This window comes from Elgaria multicarinata, chromosome 2 (genome assembly GCF_023053635.1).
Source record: "Elgaria multicarinata webbii isolate HBS135686 ecotype San Diego chromosome 2, rElgMul1.1.pri, whole genome shotgun sequence".
NCBI lineage: Eukaryota > Metazoa > Chordata > Lepidosauria > Squamata > Anguidae > Elgaria > Elgaria multicarinata.
The window spans coordinates 85,138,650-85,164,553 of record NC_086172.1 but is presented as its reverse complement, the minus strand read 5'-3'; the positions used below and the strand labels follow the sequence as shown (position 1 = coordinate 85,164,553).

The 25,904-nt window shown below is 43.3% G+C and overlaps 1 protein-coding gene and 1 non-coding gene across 6 annotated transcripts in view; both read left to right on the top strand.

Moving 5' to 3' along the window:
- The window catches only part of C2H11orf24 (chromosome 2 C11orf24 homolog), a 31,448-nt gene extending 9,112 nt beyond the window's left edge, over positions 1-22,336 (top strand). For all 5 annotated transcript variants that reach the window (XM_063117063.1, XM_063117064.1, XM_063117065.1 and 2 more), the window contains 3 exons: positions 15,824-16,072; positions 18,285-18,398; positions 20,098-22,336. In XM_063117063.1, coding sequence (XP_062973133.1) covers positions 15,847-16,072; positions 18,285-18,398; positions 20,098-21,257 — 1,500 coding nt within the window. In that variant the 5' untranslated portion in view covers positions 15,824-15,846 and the 3' untranslated portion in view covers positions 21,258-22,336. The remainder of the gene's footprint in view (positions 1-15,823; positions 16,073-18,284; positions 18,399-20,097) is intronic.
- On the top strand, positions 10,053-10,124 carry TRNAE-UUC (transfer RNA glutamic acid (anticodon UUC)). Its single transcript has one exon. It is a non-coding gene; the product is annotated as a tRNA-Glu (tRNA).
- Positions 22,337-25,904: the final 3,568 nt, after the last annotated feature.

The window sequence follows — 25,904 nt, the reverse complement described above, 5'->3', positions numbered from 1 at the left end:
GGGTGGCAACAGCCAACAGAAAGCTCTGGCGTGGGCTGGTCCATGAAGTCACGAAGAGTCGGAAGCGACTGAACGAATAAATAACAAAAAGGCAGTTCAGTGAGGCTTCAAGCGTGAAGCCAAGTTTATGAGCAGCTCAGCCCCTCCGGCTCAGAGTGAGGAGCCCAGCCGCAGGGCTTCTTGTATTACCTGATCTTCCCTAGGCTGAAAGCTTCATCCATCTGCACAGGCAGGCAGAACACTGCCATGTGAGAGCCGCAGAAGGCAAGGCCAGAGTTGCCTCTGCTTCCAAATTGCCATGGTTGGTGCAGGGAAGGTATGAAGAGTTGAACTACGCAGCAATTTTCCGTCTGAATTATAGGTGGGAAAAGTCCATAATAAACACATGACTCTTAATCTGTGTAAACAGCCTAAAAAACAAAGATGTGCCCTCCTGAGCTCAAAGTACATAGTTAAAGGCCTTGTCTGGAGGCTTTCCTGTGGGACTGAGAAAGTTTCCCTTCATTTCGAAGTTTACATGTACATTAATTCCAATAATTCATACAAGCTTATTTAAAATGCTTCTTCATCCAAGGCAAGAATGCTGTACTCGGTAACAACATAAAAGTTGTCCAAAAAGACAGTTACTGCTTAATATTGACTAATATGCATGTTTCCGCATGTTTTGACTAGATAAAACAGGTTTAAGGTTCTTGTACTTGTGTACAAAGCCCTAAACAGCTTGGGACCAGGATACCCGAGAGAGCGCCTTCTCCCTTACCAACCTGCCCGGTCACTGAGGTCATCCGAGGGCCTGCTCCTGGTGGTTCCACCTAGATCCATCCTCCGATTGGAAACCACCAGGGGAAGAGCCTTCAGCATGGTGGCACCCCTCCTGTGGAATTCCCTGCCTCTGGAGGTCAGGCAGGCTCCGACCTTGTACTCCTTTCGGCGCCTCCTGAAAACATCTTTTTTCCAAGAAGCCTTTCTCTAACATGCAGCCTTGGATTTCTGTTTTTGCTTCTTTTAAATTTTGTTTTAACTGTTTTATTCTGTTTTTATTTTACTTTTACTTTGTACACCGCTCCGAAATTTTTCAATGGGGAGCGGTATATAAATACTCTAAATAAATAAATAAATAAATAAGACGTGTTCCATCTAGATTTGGTTTGCAAGTAATGATCAACCATGGGTTAGTTAATCCATGCTTAGTTGGGGCTGTGCAGGAGCGAGCATACTGCCTCTTGCCTATTCACTGCTTCCACTTTGCTTCTGATCTAGAAAGGAACCCAGGAATGCCTTGCTCCTGGTTTGTTTGGCATGACATGTGAACCTGGAACTCTGGGTTGTTGAGGGGGAAACAACCCAGAGTTTTAACCCTTGGTTTGTGAATCAACCCATGGGTTGTTGTTATGTGCGAACCGGGTCATAGTTGCTTTAAGCCAGCTCCGCTTTTTCTTTTTGAAACATGTAAATGGCTAAACTTAGAGATTTGTCATGCTCCTACTAGACCAACTTTCCCTAACTGGGTGCTTTCTAGCTGTTCCCATTATCCTCAGCCAGCTCAGTTATGACGGGGGTTGTGGTCCAGCACATCTGGAGGGCAGCTGGTTGGGAAAGGCTGTTCTAGTTGCACATTCTCCTGTTTCATCAGGCTGCAGAGACTTTAGAGGAAGCTGCTACCACTGAGTAGATCCTTCGCGTTGGTTACTGTGTCTCTCTGACATTTAATCAAGTGCACTTAGGTACTATTTTCTTTTATAATGCTAGGTGGATCTTGTGACTTTCGAGTGTGCATTAGCATTTTGTGACTTTTTACAGTAATTTCAAGCTCAATAATACAAAGCGTACATGCAGCATTGGGAGACATTTAAGTCTTCTATAGGAGTGTCTGTTACCCAGATTCCTGGAGCCTAAAGGTTTGAGAAAAACAGCTCTTCTTACATTGGGGTACATCCAGTTTTCATGTTCTCTTCGTGCCTTTTCTTTGGCAAAATATCCACCACTGTCCCTAGAATTCTTGTTAGGTGACTTTTTCTTCCCTACTGATTGGAGACATTGAAATTTTTTGGTATACTTTAGTATATGCACCTTTTTTTTTAACAAGTAGAATTGAATTAGGGCCCCAAACTATGTAAGGGTTGTTGGAACTAGGTGAGCTGTGCACTTCATTAAACTTGCACAAAAAAGTAAATATAGGCAATAGTGGGAAATTATCTAAACCTGTGCAAATAACCTGAGGTATCAGACAGTCCAGTAGGGGAAAACAAGAACAAGAATAGCGATAATCCTTTCTCCCTTCTATTAGACTCAGTTTAAAAACCACAAATCCCTGAGCTAGTTTTTGAGGAATTGTGTAAAACTCAAAAGCTGCCCCACTTTGATGTTCAGCTGGTCCTAATAAAGAGAAATTTGATGCCTCAGGAACAGTGTCACAAGTGGCTCCTGAAATGTATCAACCCCACCCGTTCCCCAAGAAGCATAGAGGGGGTGTATATTTTTGTCCTTGTAACAACCCTGTGAGAAAGGTTGGTGTAAAATTGTGACTTGCCCAAGGCCATGAAGTTATTTCAAAACTGAGCAGGGGTGGCCTGCTGGCGCTCACAGTCCAAACCGTACAAGGACATAAATGCTACCTTGGTGAATTGGATCATGGCCAGCATTGTGGGTTTATCACAAGTCAGTCAAAAGCCTTAAGAACAGGGATGGGGAATGTATGGTCCTCCAGATGGTGTTGGACTGCAGCTCCCAACGTCCTTCACCGTTGGCTATGCTGGCTAGGGCTGGTAGGAGTTGCAGCCCAACAGCATCTGGAAGGCCGCACGTTCCCCACCCTTGCTCTAGAAGTTCGCAAGCCAGGCAATGGAGGTGACAATCATTCCCTGTGCCAAAAAGTTGCCGCACGTGGCATGCTAGCCAGCTATACCGCAAAGAAGCAGGGGCTGTCTTGAGTACAGGTGCTAATAAAGGGGGACAGTTGATTGAACCTGCCCTAAAAGTCTTCCAACATCAAAGCAATAACGCAAATGCTTTATGGGTCTGAAATTTGGGGGTTTGACAACACCATCATTAATGCCCTGGAAATTGTGCAGAACAATTTTCTTTGAAAACTCTTCTCTCTCCCAGCTGGAACCCCTGCAGCTTTTTTAAGTACAGAATCTGGATGGCCATCAGTTAGGACAAGAATAAAAAGTGTTCAGTTAAAATATTTTAAACGAATTGCCACCTTGCCAAATGAACGTCTTCCAGCTATGTGTTACCTGGAAATGAACAAAAAATGTTATTGGAGTACAGGTGCACACAACCGCTGCATCGCTTAGATGACTGCCTGCATAAGAGGACAGTGCCTGACGACTTGAGCACCACCCCCTGGATCTTCCCACTGAGACCCCACGTTGGTTGCTTTTTTATCTTCAAGTCGTTTAATCCACATTTTTGTAGCCTTTCAAGTTTTCCCCACTGATATTCTTCCTCCCCTCTGCCCCTGTATCAGCATTGCATTGTTTTTAAGTGCAAGTCATGAAGTGCTTTCACATCACTATTGCAGATGCTGCTGTACCGAGACTTTATATAAAAAAACCTCTACTTAATGCTGCTGCTTAAGTCTAATGGAAATCAGTTCGGTGAGCAAGGAATGGGAAGAGAGACTCTGAGGACAGTGGCTTTGATTTGCCCGAGGTTCTCAGGTGAGGGAGAACATGTAGCTTAAAAAATGCACACAGCTGCTTGTAGGTCAGAGAATGCAGCTGATGTACTGTAGGGGTCTGAACCCTGACTGTGCTGCTCTGCTTCGCCCATGGCATGCCGGAGTTATGGAAATGACAGTTGATATTTAGGCGCTTGGGGGGAAATGGAGAAAAATACTATGAGCTACAACTTAGGGTCTGGTTCATCAAAAGATGTTTTAAAAAGTTAAGTTGGGTATTCCTGATGTCTCATTTTAATGGAGTAATTGTCTGGTATAGAATTTTGTGCCAACAACAACAAGCTCTCTGTGTGTAACACAATGGCCTGGTTGTAGCATTGTACCAGCATCGTTTGCAAATCCAGCCTGTCACAGCAGCACACCAGTGTGGCATGGCATCACTGCACAAACAACAGCCCCTATCACTAAATCTGGGGGTGCAGTAGTTACAAAGCTCTTTAGTGCAGGAGCATGGTGAGAGCAGGGTTTGCGACGTGACTCACCTATGCACCATTCTAAAGACTTTACAGTCCCCACCCTCCAGCTGTAGTGATACCAGTTTTGCAGAAAGGGATAGACAACCCTGTGCCTTCCAGAGGTTTTGGACTGCAGCCCACATAATCCCTCACTGTTGGCCATGCTGCCTGGAAGCTGTAATCTAAAATGTCCAGAGGGTGCTCGGTTAGGGAAGGCTGCAATATGCTGTTGTACAACAGAATTGTCACGTTTGTAACACAGACCTAGTTTGCATATAACGACAACCCATCAGTTCAACAACCCATGGGTTGCTGCGCATGACCGGGGATGAGCCACTTTTGCTTTTACTGCATAACCCATGCTTGGCTCTTTTGTAGGCTGTGGACCATGATGTCTGAATCCAGACCACTGGGTTATTAGGGGCTAAACAACCCAGTGGTTAACCCACGGTTAATCCTGGTCTTGCACAACAACCTATTGGCTGTTTAAAAGATGGGTTGTTGTTACATGCGACTTCCCTAGATTGTTTCATGAAGGCTGGTTCTATAGTGCCAACCGTATCAGCTGCTTTGTGCAAGAACAGAGCTATGCATGACTTTAAGAGCATTCATGAACAATTTAGATCAATTCTAAAATATGCAAAGAACTCCAAACACATGTAAGCATAGGGAAGTTGGTAACATAGCACCAACACTTCAGTTTGAAGCAGAGTTCTTCTGCAGCCCAATCCTATTCATGTTTACTCATGTACGAGAGCTGCATCCAATGTTTACCTGCTTTGATTCCTGAGTTGAAAGTAGTGCTGGGGTGGGGATATCAAAACTATGTCCTGAAGGAAGAGTGAATGTTTATCTATCTGCTACTATTTGTCTTTAGTACTTAGTGCTTATTCATATGCTTGTGCTATTTATCAATTGTAAAAAGGAGTGGCTGTTCCTAACTTTGTACTGTGCTCTTAAGGAAGCAAGTTAATTTTGAGGGTTAAGGCACCAGGGGCACTTCTACACTACTGCTTTAAAGCGCTTTATAACAGTTTTGACAACTGTTGGGGCCCAGGACACACTGCATATACAGGTTTCAAAACGTTTTCAAAGTGCTTTAAAAGCAGTAGTGTAGATCCCCACCCCCAGATTTCATCAGAAGTTGACAGCAACGTGTATCTATCCCATGGTATCTCCAGCTTGGGTTTAGGAAGTGGAGCTTTCTGGGCCAGTTCCTGAGCTGGGTCATCTGGCCCTCCCGTTGCCGAAGGGAAGGGCCTTCAGTCCATCCCATCCACTCCCACCCCCAAATTTCTTCTCGAAGTGACCCTCCTGCCAAAGTAATTGCTGAACAGGGATGTAGGTTTCTATTGGGCCAGTCTTAAATGGCATATTTGCCAAATGGATAAAGCAACACGGAATGGTAAAATAAATCTGTTGGTGCGGCACAAAATTCTTGTTGGTTTTGCTGAAACAGACTAACCTGGCTACCCTTCTAGAGGTGCTGCTGTACAATTGTGTAGCCGATACCCTTTGAGCCTCTCGAAAAGAAAAGAAATTCTGGGGAGATCACCCTCTGCATTTATAGCTTGTTTGAAGACAGACTTTACCTGGGCACCCCTGGGGATGTAGGCTTTGAGTTGCAGCTTTTAAGAGTTCTGTTAATCTGCAGCAGTGTGTGAAAAGCAAAGAACTTCTTGTTCCCACATGGAGACTGTGCATTTACATTTTCACTTGTGCCTTTCCGTCATGATTAGTCCCTGGAAGGCAACAATCCAGTTTTTTATTCCCTTGAGGTGTTTGCATTGACAGATTGATTGTCCAATCATGGCTTTTATGCTGGGATGCTTGGCAGTTCATCTTTCTTTATATTGAACTAGATTTTTTCAGATATTCCAAACAAAGTGACATTTCACAAATGGAACTGCAGCCTGGTCATTTTTCATAGGGAAGTCTTCAAGGAGCAATGCATTCTACCATAGCAAGTGTGTGTGTGAGAGAGAAAGAGACAGCGAGAGAGAGAGACAGAGAGAGAAATGGAAATGGAAATGGGAAAAGGAGAACACAATTTTGAACAAAGTTAAATCTTGACATTTGCAAAGCGTTACACACATCCTCCTTACTAATACGGTCCCATAAGTCTCACATATACAATCAGTGTTTTATTCCACTGATGGCTTTGCACTTTTTTTTGTTATAAGGCCTAGTCCGGCTCTGTTTTTGTGAAGGCTGTGAGTCATGCATGTGTGTGTCAGTTGTGCACCTCCATTACTATCCTTTCCAAAAGGCAACTTGTTTACATGTGCTTGGGGAAAATTCTGAGCATTTTTCAAGTTTTTTACCGCCCTTGCAACCCTTTTTGTATCGGATCATCCGCCAATGAATGTCTAGCACAAAAATGGAGTGCCTTGCAGAGGATTCTGAGACATGCCTTAGGACACACATTTGCTTTGCTAGGCCTCATTATTGACCTACGTGAACTGACTGTGCTCTAGAATACATGCAGTGCTCTTTGACATCTACACTTTGTTCGCACATAACGCTAACCTATGGTATGCGTTGTTGAATTCTGGGATGTTGTGATGTGTGAATGCAGCCAACCATGATCAACCCAGAAAGAGAGTTTTGTTGCTGGGTTCTGAAGTCTGGGTTGTTTAAACCATAGGTTGTCGTTATGTGTGAACCCAGAACTGTGGGTTTTTCATGAATTGTTTTGCCAGGCTACAGAGGTGTGGGGTTAAAAAAAACAACAACAGCCACACTACATGCCAATACTAAAGTACCATAAAGGCATTTGGGATACAGAAAGACAAGCAGGCAAAGGAGGAGGGAAAGCAAAAACGTAGGGATTGCAAAAGTAAACTATGTTTATTCAGTTGGCCACCAGACAAACTTTAGGTTGGGCAGTTTACCATGGATTAAGTAAACTATGGGCTAACCATATGTGTGAACCAAACTATTGTAGGGGAAGATGGTGATTTGCAGCCTTGCTATCTTTTAAGGAGCCTTGTCTGTCAGTTCTGAAGTTCTCGTTGACCCTGTCCAGATGACATGCTAAACCATGGAGGTTAAGCATTTTGAACTAAACATTATGACTTAGTGTGTCATGTGAACCATTTCTAACCATCATGGCTATATAACCACGGTTTAAAAACATGAAACATTTGCTGCAAAAAGGCTAGTGGCCTAACCATGGCTTAGCGTGTCATCTGAACAGGCCCATTAAAGATCCCATGATAACCTTACAAGGAACCCCATGGTTCCCCTTAACCCATTATATGTGTGTATGCGTCAATATCCATAGTAGCTGCCTTCAAGGGAGAGCTGTTTGTATAAATGGGTCTTGTTGATGTTTCCTGCCCAGCAATCACTGGTGTCATTGTAAATGGATGCTATCTGCTGTGTACCTACCAGGCTAGCACTTAGACTCTCTTATGAGATACCTTCCACGGAGGAAGTAGCAATTTAAAGTGACTAAGCGCATGAAATCTATATTTGAAAACATGGTCTCTGAAATTGAATTGACAATAGGCTATAATATATCACATAGTGTTTCAAATAACACATACTCAAATATGAAGTTCACCATATTTTCCACACTACCCACAGTCCAATTGACTGCTTGAAAATGGAGTAATAAAGTACTTTGAATTTCGTTTTCTGTGCAGTCTGAATCTGATGCTTATTTTGTGCTCTTGAATTGGTAGGACAGACCAAATGACTCATAGGCTGTCCCCGAGTTAACCTTTTTGCAATAAACAAGTAAGGGCAAGAAGTCTGTGTTGCTGAAACAGGATTTTGGTGATTCTGGGAGCACGTAGATCAGGTGCTTCTTCGGGACAAGAATCAAAAGCTTTTTGAAGTAACTCACTATATTAGAATTAGCCCTGTTCTGTAGGAAGGCAGTGGACAGGAAATGCAAGAAGGTGGAGTTACATCACCTAAGTGGTTGCACCTGGTGAGACAATTGTGTAAATTTCCCACCTGACCAGCTTGTTCTATAATTGTCATGGAAGTTAGAAAAAAATGAAGCCGCAAAACAAAGAGAGCAGCAGGAAAAAGCAGTGGTGCCATGCTTTGGGTCATGCGGTGCGATTTTGTGGTGTGGTATGCTGTTCTCTTGTGGGAATTATCATCTACTTATTTATGGTGGCAAATAGCACCCAGAAAAGAATCTTGCTAAATGAACACTATCTTGTTGACTACTTTAATTACAGTAAGTTCAACTTTTCAAGGGTTCTTTTGAAGTGTGTTGTAGAATGCTGTGTCTGATGAGACGTTAACATTGATTTCTTTTTAACTCGTCTTGAGTCTGGAAGAACTGTCTAGATTACATGCCCTGGCCTCTCGTCCTTTGCATTTCTGCTTGCTTATAGTGCTTGCATGCCTTGGTTTAGTATACAGAGGTATACACTTGTAAGTACACTTCAGCTGCCACCTCTGCAGAGGAAACTTTGCTTTCTGGGTTTATACTCCAGCTTTAAGAAAAACATCTTACAAGGCTGCTTTACAAAAACATTAAAGTATCAATAACAATAAAATAGTACAGTAGTTCACTCCAGTGGAAGTTTCCCCTTTTCCCACGGCAAAGTTAAAGTTGTCTTCCAGGGTCCCAGTCCAGATTCACCCTCCCACCCCATGCCTGCAATTTACTTCTTAAAATGCCATTTGCTGTGGAGTGCAGCAACTGGGGTGTATTTCCGAAGGATGCTACACTACTCTAACTGCTGCACAATGTGGTTGGGCCTCCAAGCTTGCATGTTGCTTGCATACCTACTGGGGGCGCTCTTGTACTTGCTTTTGCTGAGGAGAACCCGAGAGAGAGAGAAGGGGCTCTGTCAAGGATACGGGGCCTTGGAAGAGAGGCGATGGGCCAGATGGAAAGTTGAAGTGGGCCATCAATTCTTCATCCCTACCTTGCAGCCTTTATTACTGACCATTGCACGAGCACGAGCTGAGCCATTCCTCAACACACACCCTATTTCTCCGGGCAGATCAGAAAAGATTGGTCAGATTGTGTGTGTTCTAAAATAATACATCAGCAGCATAGGCAGATGTTCTGTAATGTTTGTCAGGCTGAGTTATGCGTCCAAAAGATTAGTTTGGGACATGTAGGGAAAGCTGTTAGGGGCTATTTATGGTTTGTAAGAACTAAATCTTTCAAAAAGCTCTACATGTAGCACTTCATTGTGCTACATGTAGAGGTACAGCTTTGGCTACAGTGGCATGTTGCACTCCACACAGGTGTTTGGAATATTTTGTGTTGCTCATAGATTCTGCAGTGTTGAGCCAAGTTCCTGTACAGCCCTCTGGCTTCTCTTTCAGCGCTGCTTGGCATCCCAGAGGATCCCACCCCTCCTGGTACAAATATTGACTCTGCTTATTCCTCAACTTGGAGTTGTGGTTGTTTTGCCTGTTCTGTAGGAGTAGGTCCATTCTGTGTTCAGAAATACATCTGGAGTGCTACTTAATATCACAGCTGCAGACTTCACTGGCTTTGTGGTTTTTATTCTAGTTTTGTTGACCCTATGCTATATTTGGAAAAAGAGCCAAACCTGTTGACACTATGAATATCTTGAAAATCAAACATGCAATTAATGGTAGCTTGAACACACCAACACCTTAAACATACAAGGTTGGATCCAGTGTTGCATGAGTGGACATCCACTGGTGCAACACAACTTCCCTACCCTACAGCCTCCTCCATGTGCCTCAAAGCTTCTCTGGAGGGTCTCCCAGCCCTCCAGAAGATTTGGGGCACTCATGGGGGACTGCAAGAGGAGGGAAAATTGTTCCACTAAGGATGACCAGTGTTGCATCCATCCCATGGTATACAATCATTTCTGAAGTACTGTCATACCTTATCTTTATCGTGCAACCATAAGAGTTGGAAAGATTTTAAAATTGCAAGTGGAAGATCCTCAAGGGGAGGAGCTGTGGCCCAGTGGTAGAGCATCTGCTTTTCATGCAGAAGGTCCCAGGTTTGATCCCTGGCATCTCCATACAGGGCTGGGAATGACCCCTGCATGAAGCCCTGGAGAGCTGCTGCGAGTGAATGTAGACCAGCCTTCTCCATCCTGATGCCTGCCAGATGTTTTGGACTTCAACTCCCATCAACTCCAGCTAGCATGGCCAATGGTCAGGAAAGCTGGGTGTTGTAGCCCATAACATTTGGAGGGCAGCAAGGCTGGGGAAGCTTGCTGTACACTATATTGGGCCTGTTCAGAAGACACCTTAAACCACGGTTTTAACCATGGTGAATAAGGCTTTTTGCGTTATTCACTGTAGTTAAAGCCATGGATAAGGACCAGCTTCCACAATCCTGAGAACACAGCAATGTAAGCCACATTTATTTATTCATTGCATTTTTATACCGCCCAATAGCCGAAGCTTCCTGGGCGGTTCACAAAAATGTAGGAGCAATGTTAAGTAGGTGTGTGTTTCTCTTTCCCCATGTGCCCAAATGGCATTGGTTCAGTGGCATTATCATGCCTCTGATAATCTATTTGAAGCTTTTATAATGCCCACATTTTACAATTCTGGAATGCCCACATGCAGTGTCAACTCAATTTCCGAGTGGAGACGTGAGATATTATCCAATGTTAGTCCTTTCTAGGGTAAACACATTGAAATGAATGAGACTTAAGTTAGTAATGATTGACTTAACTCCCATTCTTTTAAGTGAGTCTAGCCTATGTTTTAGCTTTAATGTTGCTTAGGGTATTTTGTATATAGGTGGGGCATAAATTGTAATAATAGTAAAAGTACTACTACTGATTTTTTTTATCTTTGTAAACTGTTTCAGGCTCACTGTGTTCAGGAGATAAGGTTTGCTTGCTAGTTTTTATATTGCCAGGGGATGCCCCGTTGTTGCTTCCAACAGTATGCATACTCAGACAATTAAACCTCATGGCAAAGTTCTCACCTAAGGATTCATTCCATTCCATCTTTAGGCTGAAACTTTTTCCAGACAGATATGCGAGGCTAAATATCATGCAGTTTCTCCTTTAACTCCCCCCACCCCCCACTATAAACATGCTTTATTTCCCTTGGACATTTTATTTTATTTATTTATTTATTTATTACATTTCTATACTGCCCAATAGCCAGAGCTCTCTAGGCGGTTCACAAAAATTAAAAACATTCAAAGTATAAAACAACAGTATAAAACCATACTATAAAATACAATATAAAAGCTCAACCAGATAAAAACAGCAGCAATGCAAAATTACAATTTTAAAACACCAAGTTAAAATTTATTTATAGACTGTTAAAATGCTGGGAGAATAAAAAGGTCTTCACCTGGCGTCTAAAAGCATATAATGTAGGTGCCAAGCGAACCTCCTTAGGGAGCTCATTCCACAGCCAGGGTGCCACAGCAGAGAAGGCCCTCCCCCTGGTAGCCACCTGCCTCACTTCCATTGGCAGGGGCTCACGGAGAAGGACCCCTGAGGATGACCTTAGGGTCCGGGCAGGTACTTAGAGCTCCAGCAAGTTCTTGCAATTTAAAAGATGGCCCTGTGTCTTGCGAACATAGTTCAATGTTAACAAATGTGGGGTTCATAAATAAGAGGGTAGATGATTTCTTATTACAGAAAATAACATGGTTTATCCTAATGCCCCCCATTAAGACTGTAGGCTCTGTAAAATGCTCTTATTCTAGAGAGTCCTGTCTATTTGCACATTTATTATAGCATAAACTTTCATAGGCTCAGTTCAGCCAACACGTTTCTCTAAAGAGTGTGAAAACTCCACTCAATGGTTGAGTTTGTAGGGGGTGCTCCCCACACAACATGTTCTTTCTCCGCCATTGTGTAACTGTGGGCTACCGTGGAGTTGAGTAAAACGCAACGCGATGTTTGATTATTGTTTTACTTATTTATTTACTCCCCCAGTCGTCCTGATGGTATCCCATCAGCCATTGCTGGGGGAAAAAACAGTCCCAGTGGCTCTCCTAGAGCGGCACTTGCTCCTTTCGCCGCTCTTGCCAGGGAACTCTATAGCCAGTGGGAAAAGTCCACTCAGCACAGCAGGAAACTCCACAGAGTCCTCTGCACAATACAGTAGTGCAGGAACTCTCTGCACAGCGTGGATATTCAGCATGGAGTGTTTTCTAAAAAAATTCAACCATGGGGTGGAGTTTTCCCTCCAGACAACACATTTCTCAACAGTGGTGTAAAAACTCCACTGTGGAGTTCTGAAACCACCATTGAGAAATGTGTTGTCTGAACTGAGCCATAGACTAGTTTACGCAATAATAAATTTGTTTGTCTTTAAGGTCCCACAGGACTCTCTGTTTTTGCTGCAACAGACTCACATGGCTGTTGAATTCACGATTATTGTGCAATAATTTATTCTTTGCTCTTTAAGAGACTGCAGGCACTCCAACCCAAAAAAGCTACATGTTTTATTCTAGAGTTGCACCCCAGGCACAGAGCAAGTACCTGTACTTGCATCACAAATGTTAGCACAACTCAATGTTCCTCATTTAAAGAAAGCATAAATAACATTGGCAAAAACATTATGGTAGGGTTTAATGTGGCAAGTTTGCCATATATAGAGAGAAGGAGGAGTTTTCAGAAGTCAAGCCAGAGACAGACTTTATGGCAGAGTGGTTTCCCTGCCCCACATATGGTAAGAAAATCCAGTCTTTATCCTATTTGAGGTTGTTGGTGGGAAAGATGGCTTTATCTCCTATAAAGAATATTGTAATCCATGAAGAGATTGGCATCTACTTGGAGATCTACATTTTAAATGTTTTTAAGGACCTGTTTTTGGTATTAAATCCTAAATCTGCTGCTTCTGTTTTTGTTTGCTGGCAGAAAGTTTTCCAAGTAATGTGAATAATTCAAAAGAGAGTCATAAAAGTATCAGTATTATGGGGGAGAAATGAAAGAAGACTTTCCTATAATAGCATGTTCGGTACACCTAAGGAGGTGACCATAAAGCTGCTTTTCACATAGTGGGATAATTCTACTCCCTGACCAGCAACAAAACTCATTCTGCAGTATTTTAGCCAAAGTAGTGAAATAGCAGCTCAAGCTGTCTCTGAGGCTTAAAGTGTGTAACTAGATTCCAGAAAAGGGGCATCATGAAAATGCTTTATTTAAAAGAAACCATTTCATCTTCTGTTGCTGACTCATGCATGTCATTACATATTGTATATCAGGAGTTCAGGCTGATCACAAACCTGAGAAAAGATGACTGAGGGGTGGGATGGGATAATAGGAAATATTGAAAGGAGCTGCAAAATAGTTCTCTAAATGAGTGTTGCTAGAGAGGTAGCAGGATAAAGTAGTAAAATTAGTACCCATTTTCTGAAGCACTAATTTCAGCAATGTAAAGAAACGTAAATGCAATCCAGATTAGACATAGGGCATTGGTGTCAGGTGTTTTTACACAGTTTTACTTGCACTATTTATTTGAAGTTGGGCCACTCCCTCGTTTTTAGTCTAGCAGACTTTATAGGGTTATTGGGATAAAAGTTGGGGTCAGTTAGCTTCTTTGTGGGGACACTTGCCCTCCCTGTCGGGCATCTGATTTTTATTTTTATTTTAGTATACACGCATGGATTTGTATATACCTATAGCAAGGAATACATGTGAAATGCATACAACTTTCTAACAAGTATACATAGGCTTCAATAAAAGTGGACCAAGTATCCATTTGAAGGTTCCGTCTCTATGTCACCCATTCAAATATTGAAAACGTTGTAAGGTGCGCAATCCATTGCATTATAGGAAGTGAGGGGTTATCCTTCCAATGTTGTAATATCAGTCTCTTAGCTATCAATCGGGCACAGAGAATCCATTGACATTGACCATTTGTTAATTCCCATGAAGCAGACAAATAATTTAAAGATGAGTGTACCTCAATGAATATTAAAGACTGTTCCAGTAGAAAATTTATCTATGAAACCTCTCCAGAAAAGAAGAAACGACTGGGCATTGCTCAAACATATGTCTTAAATAAGCATTAGCTGTATTGCACCAGCAGCAATTAGCTGAATTAGACAATCCATTATTAAAGAGACATTGCAGTGTCCAATAGACATGAAACAATTTTTTGTTGTTGAATCAGATGCAACCTAAGATCCATAGATGCGACAGGCTGACGTCAAAGCAGTGACTAGGCATTTTGTGGTGGTGCCCACAGCAATTTCTCAAATTCCCAAATGTGCCCATAAGTTCAAAAAGGTTGGGAACCTCTGCTCTACCTGCTTCCATCTTAATTTCCCATGAATGCCTTTAGGCAGGTTACTTGTCCTTTGTGATTAGCCCTACTTGTGGTTGTGCCCAGGACATTTTCTCACATTTCCAAATGTGTTACCTACCTCTGTCATATAGTACTTAGCTTCAGTTGGTCATTAGTATATTTAATCCAGGCACTGCTCTGGTCCAGACACCCATTGGCTTCACTAGCTGACCCTGTCGCATGCCCACAGTCAATTCTATAGACCAGGGATGAGAACTCCTTTTGGCCTATAAAGGCAACATATTGGGGCCACATATTGTTGGCGAGTGAAGCCGGGCTCGTTCTCACCCTCACCTCTTCCCTTGGTCATTACCCCCTTCTCTTTCTCTCTCTCTGTCTCACATACACACACACACACACACACACACCTCTACCACACACATGGTAGAGTTTGCACTTTCATAGCTGATTAATTATATTGCGTTGTTTTTATTGTTACATTTATTGGGGTTATGCCATTGTATTTTATGTTCACTGCTTTGATACTTTTGTGTAAAGCGGTATATAAATCTGAATAATAAATTTAAATACGCAAACATAGACACACACTTCCTCCCACCCACCCCCATGCACACACAATTTCAGTGTGCAGAGATGAGGAAGTCTACACTTCCTTTTATATGGTCCTTCCCCACTGCCTGCCCAGCTTTATGGGCCATTTGACAGGTGCTGGGAAAAGTGCCATTAAATTAGGTAGGTGAGAGGTCTGCGTTTAGCTCGGTTGGGAGATGCACTGGGATTTGCCTCTCTGCATGCCTTCCTTCCCATCCCAATCCCACTCCAGCCAGCCTGCCAAACACTTGCCTGGTGGGTTAGCTAGGAAGGAGGAACACAGGGCAAGACTCTTCCCACAAGCAACTCTCCCCCTAGCCTGATGAAAAATTGAGGGGTAGGTTTATAAGGGGGGAATTTAAGGGCATGGGCACCTGCTTGCAGGCCACAGTCAAGGCCTTTGAATGCTGCATGCGGGTCACAGGCAGCCTACCTGTGCCATATTCCATTGAGCTTGCTGGAAAGATATAGACCCTGTTCAGATGACACACTAAGCCACAGTGTTTAAGCACTTTGAGCTAAACATTATGGCTTAGTGTGTTATGTGAACCATTCCTAGCCATGGTGGCTACATAACCATGGTTTAAACATGCTCACTAACTGTTGGTTGCAAATGAGTTAGCGGCCTAACTATGGCTTAGCGTGTTGTCTGAACAGGCTCATAGAGAAGCATTCCAAGCTCGAAGTAACTGCTGTTGTTGAATCACTTGTGGCATATTGTCTAATCAGTGTATATAGCTTTTTAACACTTGTAAAGGCTTTTGGTGTGCTCCAGCTTGAAGATCCATAAAAGGAGTGCTGTAGCATAAAACAAAACAAAAACAACAACCTGGACAAAGCCTGGAAATGTCACATAAACATTTGGACAGTATACACTGGTGTTTTTCCTTGGCAGATGTGTCACCTGAGGTCTGACTGATGGCGGCTAGTAAATCTGGAGAACACCATCCAGAGAAACTTGGCTTCCTTCCAAGGCAAGCCTTCAAGATGTGGACGGCTGTTGTGTGTTTCCTACTGATTTCCTTGTGTGTGTCTGAAAAGGCGAGTTCCATCTTAAAAGAGAGTGGGGTCCAGGTAACCCACGTGTATCTACTCAGCAGTGAAAAGCATTGTGAACAAGCTTGTAAAGGCCCAACCATTTCAGGTAAGTTTACTTCACTGTGCCATCATTTGGGGGGGGGGGAGGGTTCCGCCTACATCTTTCACAGCATTTCTAACTACAGCTTATCTATGCAGCAGCTAAACGACTTCACAGCTTTCATTAAACTGAAAACCGCATCAGTTTCCCAGAGACTGGCTCAGCTTTTACAATGCAGCAAGCACAGAAGAGCCTTTGGGCATGTCACTAGCATGGAAATTGTGTTATACTACTTAACTTACTCTACGGCCAGATGCATCTAAATCTGGGGGAGTTTCACATTCTTGTGTGTCCTTGTAGCCATATTATCAGAATGCCTTGTGGTCCTAGAAAGTATTTAGCATCAAATTTTAACTAGGGCTTCAAGGGTCACTTCATTCCACCCAAAGATGTTCTAGATTTAAATCATCCCTGACAGAGATTCATTTTTCCTCTTTGAAAGCTTTAAGGCAGGGATGGGCAACTTGTGGCTCTTCAGATGTTTTTGCCTACAACTCTAAGCAGCCCTAGCCAGCATAACCATTGTAGGCCAAAACAAGTTTGATTTGATTTGATTTATTACATTTATATACCACCCCATAGCTGAAGCTCTCTGGGCAGTTTACAGAAGTTAAAAACTGTGAACATTAAAAAAGTATACAAAATTTAAAACCATCAAAAAACATAAACAGCATAAAAACAACGGTATGCATTTAAAAACAACAGTTCTGGGGGCTGTTAAAAAACAAACAAACTTGCTCACCCTTTTTAAAGGAAGAAGACTTCGCAGTTTTCTAGAGCAACTGTTCACGTTACCTGGCTTATGTGGGGCTACTGTAACTTAGTCCAGTTTGCATCTGATGTAGGGAGTTACTATCTTACGCCAATTTCTCCAATCACTGTTCTTTATCTGTCTGCCCCCGCAATCTTCTATAAGGTAAACATGCTCTAGCATTTTGCCTTTTCATCATAAGACTTGTGCTCCAAACCTTTACACAGACAGTTTGACTGTCTAGTCCAGCATTGTTTACTCCAGGCTTCTGCAACCTTTTTGGGCCAGTGGGTACATTTGGAATGTTGAGAGTGGTATGGGTGCTCTCACAAAATGGCTGCCAGGGGTGGCTTGGCCATTCATAAAATGGTGGGTGTGCCCAGTAACAAAACACCCATTCCTAAAGAAGGCAAATTGGTGAGGCTAAAAAAAGTAACCTATCCAAGAATAAGTGCAAGGCAGAGATGGGGTCTGAGTTCCCAAACACAAAACCATTCTCTTGAGCCTACAGGTTTCTGCACAAACTGATGAGGTAAGTAACTTGGACAAGAATGTCACATGGGGTCTAGAAGCCTCCTTCAAAATAAATATGGTGAAAGAGGCTGATACTTCACTTTGCAGCATGTCAACTAAACTAAACATCAGGAGGGGCAGGGAGCCTGGTGTGTTCTAAGAGACTTGGTCTCCTCCAACTCTCCAAGGCCTCAGGTATAGTTTTCCCCAGTCCTGCTCCCTGAGTTGCTTTTAGCTAGGGATGGGGGAGAAATTCGTTGGGTTCACATTTTAGATTAGTAGTGAGTAGCATCTTAATTGCCCCTTGAATAGCCTCCTTTTATTGTTACAATTCCAGTTTTGAGGGCAGGGCTTTAATTTCTGATTTCTTCAGTCTAGTATGAAGTTTGCTAATTAACACTTCCCTCCTCCACTGGAACAGAAGCTGCCAATAAAGGGCAAATTAAGAGGCTATTCATCACAAAACTTCCAGCCGCAATCAACAGGCAGGACCCACAGCCAGAACTTTTTAATTAACATTACAATGGAACTTACACTGAATAGGACTTGCTTGTGAGTAAACATCCTAGAAAAATCTTGTCCACGAGGGAGGGCTTTTCTGGATAAATATAGTGCCATATGAAGTACTGTGTAGAGCATCCATTTTAATTCCGGCCAATTACAGAAAAACAATTCCTCAGAAGTTCTAAAGAGCTCTAGGGTGGATGTTATTAAAGACCTGAAATAGAGATGGTTGCTTGTTGTTTAAACTCCAGTTCTGGTAGATCAGCATTCCCCAACTTGAATCCCTCCTGATGTTTTAGACCACAACACGATCCTTGATAATTGGCCATGCTAGTTGGGGCTAATGGGAGTTGGAAGTCCCAAACCTCTGTAGAGCACCAGAAGGCTGCGGTATAGAATTTATTTTATGCCAGTTGAGAGTGCTGACTTGCTTTCCCTGTGATGTTCTAGGTATTCGCTACTGCTGGTCAGTGCTGTATCAGAGTCACTGTGTCCTCCTGCGCTGCCCTCAGCTGAGTGCATGTCAGAATGCCAGCACACAGGATGTTAAAGAACTAATGGGAGGTAATGTGGACAACCCGCCCCACCAAGAAAAAAAATGAAAAGTTTGATTCGCAAGGGAACATTTTCTTCTATTTACCTTCTCAGTGTTTAGAGCGTTTTAAAAGGGGCTCTAGTTAATTGCCACAAGTTTTGCCAGAGAGATAGTAGTTCTAGAGGGACATTGTCAACAACTTCTGTTTTCCCCCCTCTATGTTCTTCGTTTCTACCCATGTTTGCCCAGAGACAGAAGGAAGCCTTGATATTAGTATTCTGTTGGGTTTCAAGCTAGAAACTGGAGGCTGGGAGTGTAATCAGAGTGGTTTTAGCATAAGTGGCTAACACTGGATTTTACAGCAGAAGCGTCTTCTGTTTTAATTAAAAGTGACAACATAACAAAACAGAGCATGTTCGAAACTGGGGGAATAGCTTTGTAAAGTGTGTGAGAATTCTACTGTACATGTGTTTTTAAAAGGGTGACTTTCCATGGTTGTTTCTTGTCCTCAAAAGGCTTTTCAGGGACTTAGCAGCCTTGTTAAGTTGAACGGGTTCTTTCAGCCAAGAGCCAGCGGTACTGATGAGAAAGGTGTTCCTCCTGTTTTAGTGCGCTCTCTCTCCCTCCCTCCCTTCAATTTTTTAAAAAATTGATTTTCTTCCAAATATTTAGGTTGGGGATAGGGATTGTGTGGCCCTCCAGATATTGCTGAACTCCCAACTCTTATCAGCCCTGGCCAGCATAGCTAATAGTGGCAGATGGTGGAATTCAAGTCTAACAGTGTCTGGAGGCCACACGTTCCCCATTGGTGGTTTAGGTGAATTGGATGATGTTGTTCTAAGAAAGGGCTTTTTAGATGTGCTTTGAAGGGGAGTGTTAGCGGGGAAGGCAAGTCGTGCCCCAGTAGTTCAGTCCAGTCTCTCGGGACTTTACATCTAGTCCCCAATATATCTCCTGATCCCCCACCTGCTTGCACATCTCTGCCACTTTCTCCTGTAGAGACATGGGCAAAGAGATCCTTAAAAGACACCAAACTCTTCTCCAGCATGAATGGCAGAAGCTTGGGCCTCTTAGGCATCTGTGAGCTGTGAGCTGACAGGCGTGAGCAGTTTATGAGGAGAGAATTCCAGCAAATACTTTTTTGCTGTTCAACCTTAAGAAGTGGGGGTTAAAGGTCCATTTGCCCGGGCTTTGGCTTATGTGGGAGTCAGTGGGAGGAAGCACTGTTTCTGCCCCTCTAGTTCTTGCTCATTTTCTGATATGACCCCTATTAAATCTTTTGCCAATCTGATGTGGATGAGAATGGTATATCGGAACGCAAGCAGCCTGCATACAGCTAACCAGTGGTAATACTAGCAAAGTTGCTCGCTTCGGTAATTGCAGAGTAGTTACTGTCACTTGTGGAAGCAGAACATAGCTAGTCCGAGAGATCCATGCGGCCAGTTATTTAAAAGTTGCCAATACCTATTTCCTTACCACAAGTGGTATTTGCTTGCGTATACAGGAGCCAGAGGAAATAACATTACTTGCAATTCCTTATGTGAGATCATAGGTAGATGTATTGTGGCTGCTTGCGCCTGTGTTTCTCATCCACTGTAAGGAAATTAGAGGCAACCACCACAGAAGTAAAGTGGCCTTCAAGTATAGCTCCAGAAACTCATATGTGTAGGCATTTTGGGGGCCCAATCCTGATCATGTCTTTGGGTTTGTTTTGCTTTTGTTTTTAAGAATTCATGATCCGTAAAAGAAGAGACCATGGTGTTCTCAATCAGACTAATAATGATGAAGAGTCGAATAAAGGGCGAGAGATGCTGAATAAGACAACGATGGCTCAGACAACTATAAAAGTGCCTCTTTCATCAACAACTCAAGCAACGAGAGCTGGAGATATTGCAGTCGGCCCACCAGGCAACGTGGCAGTAACAATGCCATCCATTGCCAAGAAGGCTATCACCGCCATCCATGTGACCACAGCCATCTCTCGAGTTGCAGCGGAACCAACAGCCATAACTAACGTTAGTAACCATATAACCACCATTCCTGGGAACACAACGGTTAGCTCCCCAAAAACCTCTTCAGTTCCCAGCATCCCTCCTCACATCACCACATCATTAGCTGCCACATTTCCCCCTTCAAATGACAGTGCTGTTAAGGTTGAGAATACAGTAAGTTCAAAAGGGACTCAGGCCAGTGTAGGAGCAGCCAAGAACACAACACCAACAGAACCTCTTCTTAGGACGACTGCTGCTACCTTGCCCACAACAACAAAACTTGTAGTGCTTCCCACTTCCCACAAAACAGTTACTGCACCTAAGGCTCCTACACCAGTTAGCTCTGTCAGTGTTGGAAATGGCGCAAAACCACTCAGCTCATCTACGGCTCCAGCAACCCACAACCCACCAACTTCAATGGTCATAAACACGACTGTGACGGGGCCAAATTCAACTGTGGCAGCAACGACACTGTCAGCTGAATTCCCAGCAATTGCGACAGACAAGGCAAAGCCTACGTCAGAGAAGGCAACTTCTACTGTCACGATGAAGGGTGCTGAAATCTCTACTACTGCGCAGCAGATGGAGATGACCAGTCCAGTGGTCATGGCAAGAACTTCTTTCCACCCCTTGCCAGGGTTTACAACTTCAAATCCTGCTACGTTGCCCAAATCGACAACTGTAAATCAAGGCAAGGATCAGCAGGACACGGGTAGCGAGAATAACTTTCAGCAGCAAGACTCCAATTTGCTCTTGGTAGCGCTCCTCTTTGGAGTCCTGTTTTTTGTAATAATTGTAGTCTTATTTGCCATACAGGCCTATGAGAGCTACAGGAAGAAAGACTACACTCAAGTGGACTACTTGATCAATGGAATGTATGCAGATTCAGAGATGTGAAAGCAATAGAGATGCAAAAGAAGAAGCTTAATATATACAGCTTTTACTAAGGGAAGTCGAAAGCCAAGGGGAACTTTCAGTTCCCTCTTCTGCCTATAAGACCAATTGAAAGTGCTTCCAAATTACTTTTGGTGCAATGTAGGAGAAATGCCATGTATTCTACTTTTAAAAGTATTTTTTTAACTCACGATGACAGGTTACCATGGGATATGTTATTTCTCAAGCTACCGCGTTGCTTTTGTGGTGCGCGTTTTGTTTGCCATTGCGAAGGGGTGTCAGTGGTCAGTGTGAGGAAAGAACACCTTCCTCTGAGGACCGTGTTCTTTCCTAGGCTTGTTTCCTCAGGTTCTGTCCATGCCCTACCTCAGCCTTCCCCAACCTGGTGCCCTCCAGGAGTATTGGACTTCTACTACCAGCTGTAGTCTAACTGGATTCTGGAAGTTGTAGCCCCAATACATTTGAAGGACTCCAGGTTGGTGAAGGCTGTCCTAACTATTCCTTTGAGACAAATGGTGAAAGCGGGTGTTTCTGGCTAGAGGGTGGTTGCTTTTTGACGTGTTGGCATTCCTGACACCTGCAAGTCACCTGGGGGCTCTGTCAATTGCTGCTAGTCCAACTGGCTGACCAAAAGCTGGCAGCATTGGTGCAAGTGGTGCAACCCCAAAGAGTGCCAAGGGCAAAAGCACCTTTGAGTAGGTTGAGATCTCTTAGTTACGGTACATTTAGCTTCACTTTTTCTAACCACGGTGGTAAACAGCCATTGGGAAAGCTGCTGGCTCAAGATGCAACCCAGGAGCGATGTGTGTTCACAGGTTATAAAGAGCCTTGAAGTCTCTGGAAGAAGAAAACAATGCTCCCTAGAATTGCTAAGTGTTCTCACTGCTTCCTGCTGGTTGTAACGTTGGGGGATCAGGCATCTTGTCTCAGCGAGCTCCCTGCTTGTTAAAAAATTGTTTACTAGATCCTGTTAATGCTGTGCTGTTTCCTGATCATGATGGCTCTTCCTTGAAGGGCTTCTGCACCTTTATATGATTTTATTTTTGTATCCACTCACTTAATAAATGAGGCCTGGAGGGCAATTCAAGGTTCACTGGCTCTATTTCCCTCCCACTCACACATTCCCAAAAGTCTTCAGACAACCTGAATTCACAAGCAAAGTGGATGTTCTTCCTATCTCTCAAAGACTCTTGGTATCCCTGTCAGCTTGATCAAACCATTCATACACCCCATTTTTCTCTTTAGCTATGTTGACTTTTCTCCAGCCACAGTGCATCTCAGTCTTGTGAATTGCTCCATGTGTGTTGGGACAACAGGCTCAAGGAATATAGATAGAAAGGTTGTTGAACTTTTATTGCCCCACACACCCAATTAGGACTGTCAGCTATATAAACATGGTATGTTCCAGTCTTGTGAATGGTTCAACACTTATTCTAGCTCAGCATACATCATGCAAAAGTCAGCTCATGATAAAGGGGAATACTGCTATTGGAAGCTACCATTTGTTCCAGATGTGGTAGCAAACTCCATGACAATAAGTTCAAACAGTGCTAGATAAAGATCTTGGTGAGTGTTCTGTACTTGGGGTAAAAAATCTGGATGGCTCACTTGGGTTCTGCCTGCAAAGTCAACCAATCTAGGGGCGGGGGGAGCCATTTACTTGAGAGAGTTTACAACCTTAAGCAACCTTTTTGGACCCATTTGAGAAACTGTTCTGGGCACCACCACAAAATGGGTGCACTACAGATGAAATCATTGTCATGTAGCTGCCTACCATCTTCATTTCCTAAGAATATCTGTGAGACCCACATGTCGCCCAGAGGCATTCTTGGGGAAAGACAGTGAGAGCAACTAGAGGCCCTCACTTTGCAGTAAAGCAATTCCAGCTGCCAATAAGAAAGTTTATTTTTAAAATAAAATAAAAATAAAAAGGGAAGGTAGGGCAAATGTTTCCTACACCTGGGTTACACTGTATACAGACAAACAGACACCCCACCATATATTCTGTGTCCCATTTTCAGTGAGCACAGGACAGAATTAACCACAAATAAAAAAAAACAAAAAAACAACCTTGGGTGACCATCTCCTGAAGAAAGTGATGAGTTCTTCTGAGCAATTTGCTCTACCAATACCCTATAGATCAAGGGAGCCTGTGACCCTTTGGATATTGCTGAACTGTATTTCCTGTCACCCCTGACTCTTGGCCGTGCTAGATGGGCCTGATGGCAGCCGGGAGTCTTAATATGTGGAGGGTCCAGGTTCCCCATTTCTGCTGTACTGTAGGTGGCTCTCCCTCTTGTTAAGGAATTTGACTACTTAGCCTATTTTCTCACCCAGCTGTATAAACTGATATTTACATTTTAATTAGAAACCTGGTGCATTGATTGCACCTTTCCATGATTTTTCAAAAATTGTAATCTCTTGGTTCAAATGCTTTGAAAAGGACGAAGTATGAAAATACAAGGAGAGAAGCAGGAAGAGGGACGTAACGTGCCACACGCTTCCAATCTTTTCCGGATCCATTTTGCAGAAAATGCAGAAGGTACCAGTGCATGTTTAGGACGTTTTAATAACTTTGGCCAAGGAGGATGCAAATGAATACAATGGAATACAAAAGGCTGGCTAAATATTTTATCCTTAATGTCAGATCAGTGAGGCAGAAGGGTTATGTATGTGGCACAGATCTGTTTACAGGATTTGGAATGAAATTGTCTCTGATGAGCTCATCTCACAATTCCTAATTTGCTGAAATTCTGTTCTTGTTTGAATTCTCCTGACACCTAAGGGCTAGTGATATTGTTTCGATCTCGACGTGTTTTGTTGTGTAGAGTAACTGGGCTAGAGCTTGACCCTTAAGAATGTCCTTTTGGCTTCTTGATAGTTCCAGAACGAATGAGATTGTTACATTTATGTTCCACCTTTTCCTCCAAGGAGCCCATGCAGCATACATGATCCTCCTCGCCTCCATTTTATCACAGCAACCCTGTGAGGTAGGTTACGCTAAGAGTCAGTGACTGACCCAAAGGCACGCTGTGAGCCTCATGGCAGAGTGGAGACCAGTACACAGGTCTCCTCAGTCCTGGTCCAACATTCTAAGCATCATGTAGTGCCTGTTCAGTCCTCTTCTGTAAGGCAGAATGGTGGGAGTGGATGCTTGGCTCCCCTTGAGCTCAGGAACGGAGGCAAACCACATTGTTCTTCTTTATAAGGGGTGTGAAGAAAGAAGGGACTTAACTGGGATACAGCAAGAGAGGAACGAAACTACTGCTGCCACTGGAGGCTGGTGGACCTTGGATGGCTCCTTTAAAATTCTGACTGAAACCCAGAGCTGTTTCACAGCCTAATTGTCATCGGAGCCACCAAGCTTCATTGCTCCCATCCATGCACTGTCAGAGCTGTTCAGCAGCGGAACAGACTACCTCAGGCGGTGGTGGGTTCTTCTTAGCTGGAGGTATTTAAGCATAGGGTGGGTGGCCAACTGTCCGGGATGCTGTAGCTGCACCCTGCAGTACAGAGCCTACATTGAACAGGGGGTAGGACTACATGATCTCTGAGGTCCCTTCCATCTCCATTTATATCCCTAAGCCATCCTTTTAGGAGAAAGCTACTTCCTTCACTTTAATCATTGCAACTCTTAAGCAATGACTGTGGCTAATTTGTATTTTCCGTTGTTTTGTGCAGCTACAGGGATGTGCCAAAAGGGTGCGCTGTTGTGCTGCACACTAGACAGATGGCTTCCATCTCCTTCCATCCTCAGAGATTCTGGAAAGATGCCTCCAAGTACTCCCAGTGCCCTCCGTGCTCTCATGCGCTGTTCCCCTTATTTCCTTAGCTGAGGATTCTTCTCTTCCCTCCTCTCCTTTCCTCCCTCCCTTGTGGACTATGTTTGAATTAGAGCTATTCTGCTGTTGCATTGAGATGACCCGACATCCTGCTGACCCCAATTAAACAGAAGGGAACTATTTGGGTAGGAATGTACAGCTTTCCATATATATATATATATATATATATATATATATATATATATATATATATACAGCAAACATTTGTGTACATGATTCATTCAGTGACTAAAGCACTTAGCTCTGTCTTGCTGGGGCAGGCAGATGTCATTAAGTATGATAAATAGAAGTGGGGGACTGCCTGGAGCCTGCGAAGTGCTGTATTCCCACCCCAACCCCATGTCAGGCTCCAGCTACATATTATTTTAAGGTGCAATCTTCTGCATTTTTAGACCTAAAAAAGCCCTACAGCTCCCAGCATTCCCCAACCAACAGTGCTGGAAGCTGTAGGGATTTCTTTCTGTCTAAACACACATAGGATTGTCCCCTTAGTTTATATGTTTAGCACTCTCAATATGTATGGAGTTTTTACAAAGTCCAGTTTTAAAAGGTTTTCATTGTCAGTGCTAGCACTTTGAATTAGGTTTGGTGAAGACAGTACAATACTAGAAGATGGTACAATACTTAGAATACTAGTACAATAGTAGTATTGGGATGCTTTGTGAGTGTAAATCTATCTAAAGCCCACTGAAGTCCTCTAGTGTGGAAGTTTCCAAATCAGGTTTGAATGGGGCTAGATCCTTCCTACTTATAAGAATGTACAGCTGGCACACTAACATGCAGGAGCGAAACATTATGGCTTGGCATG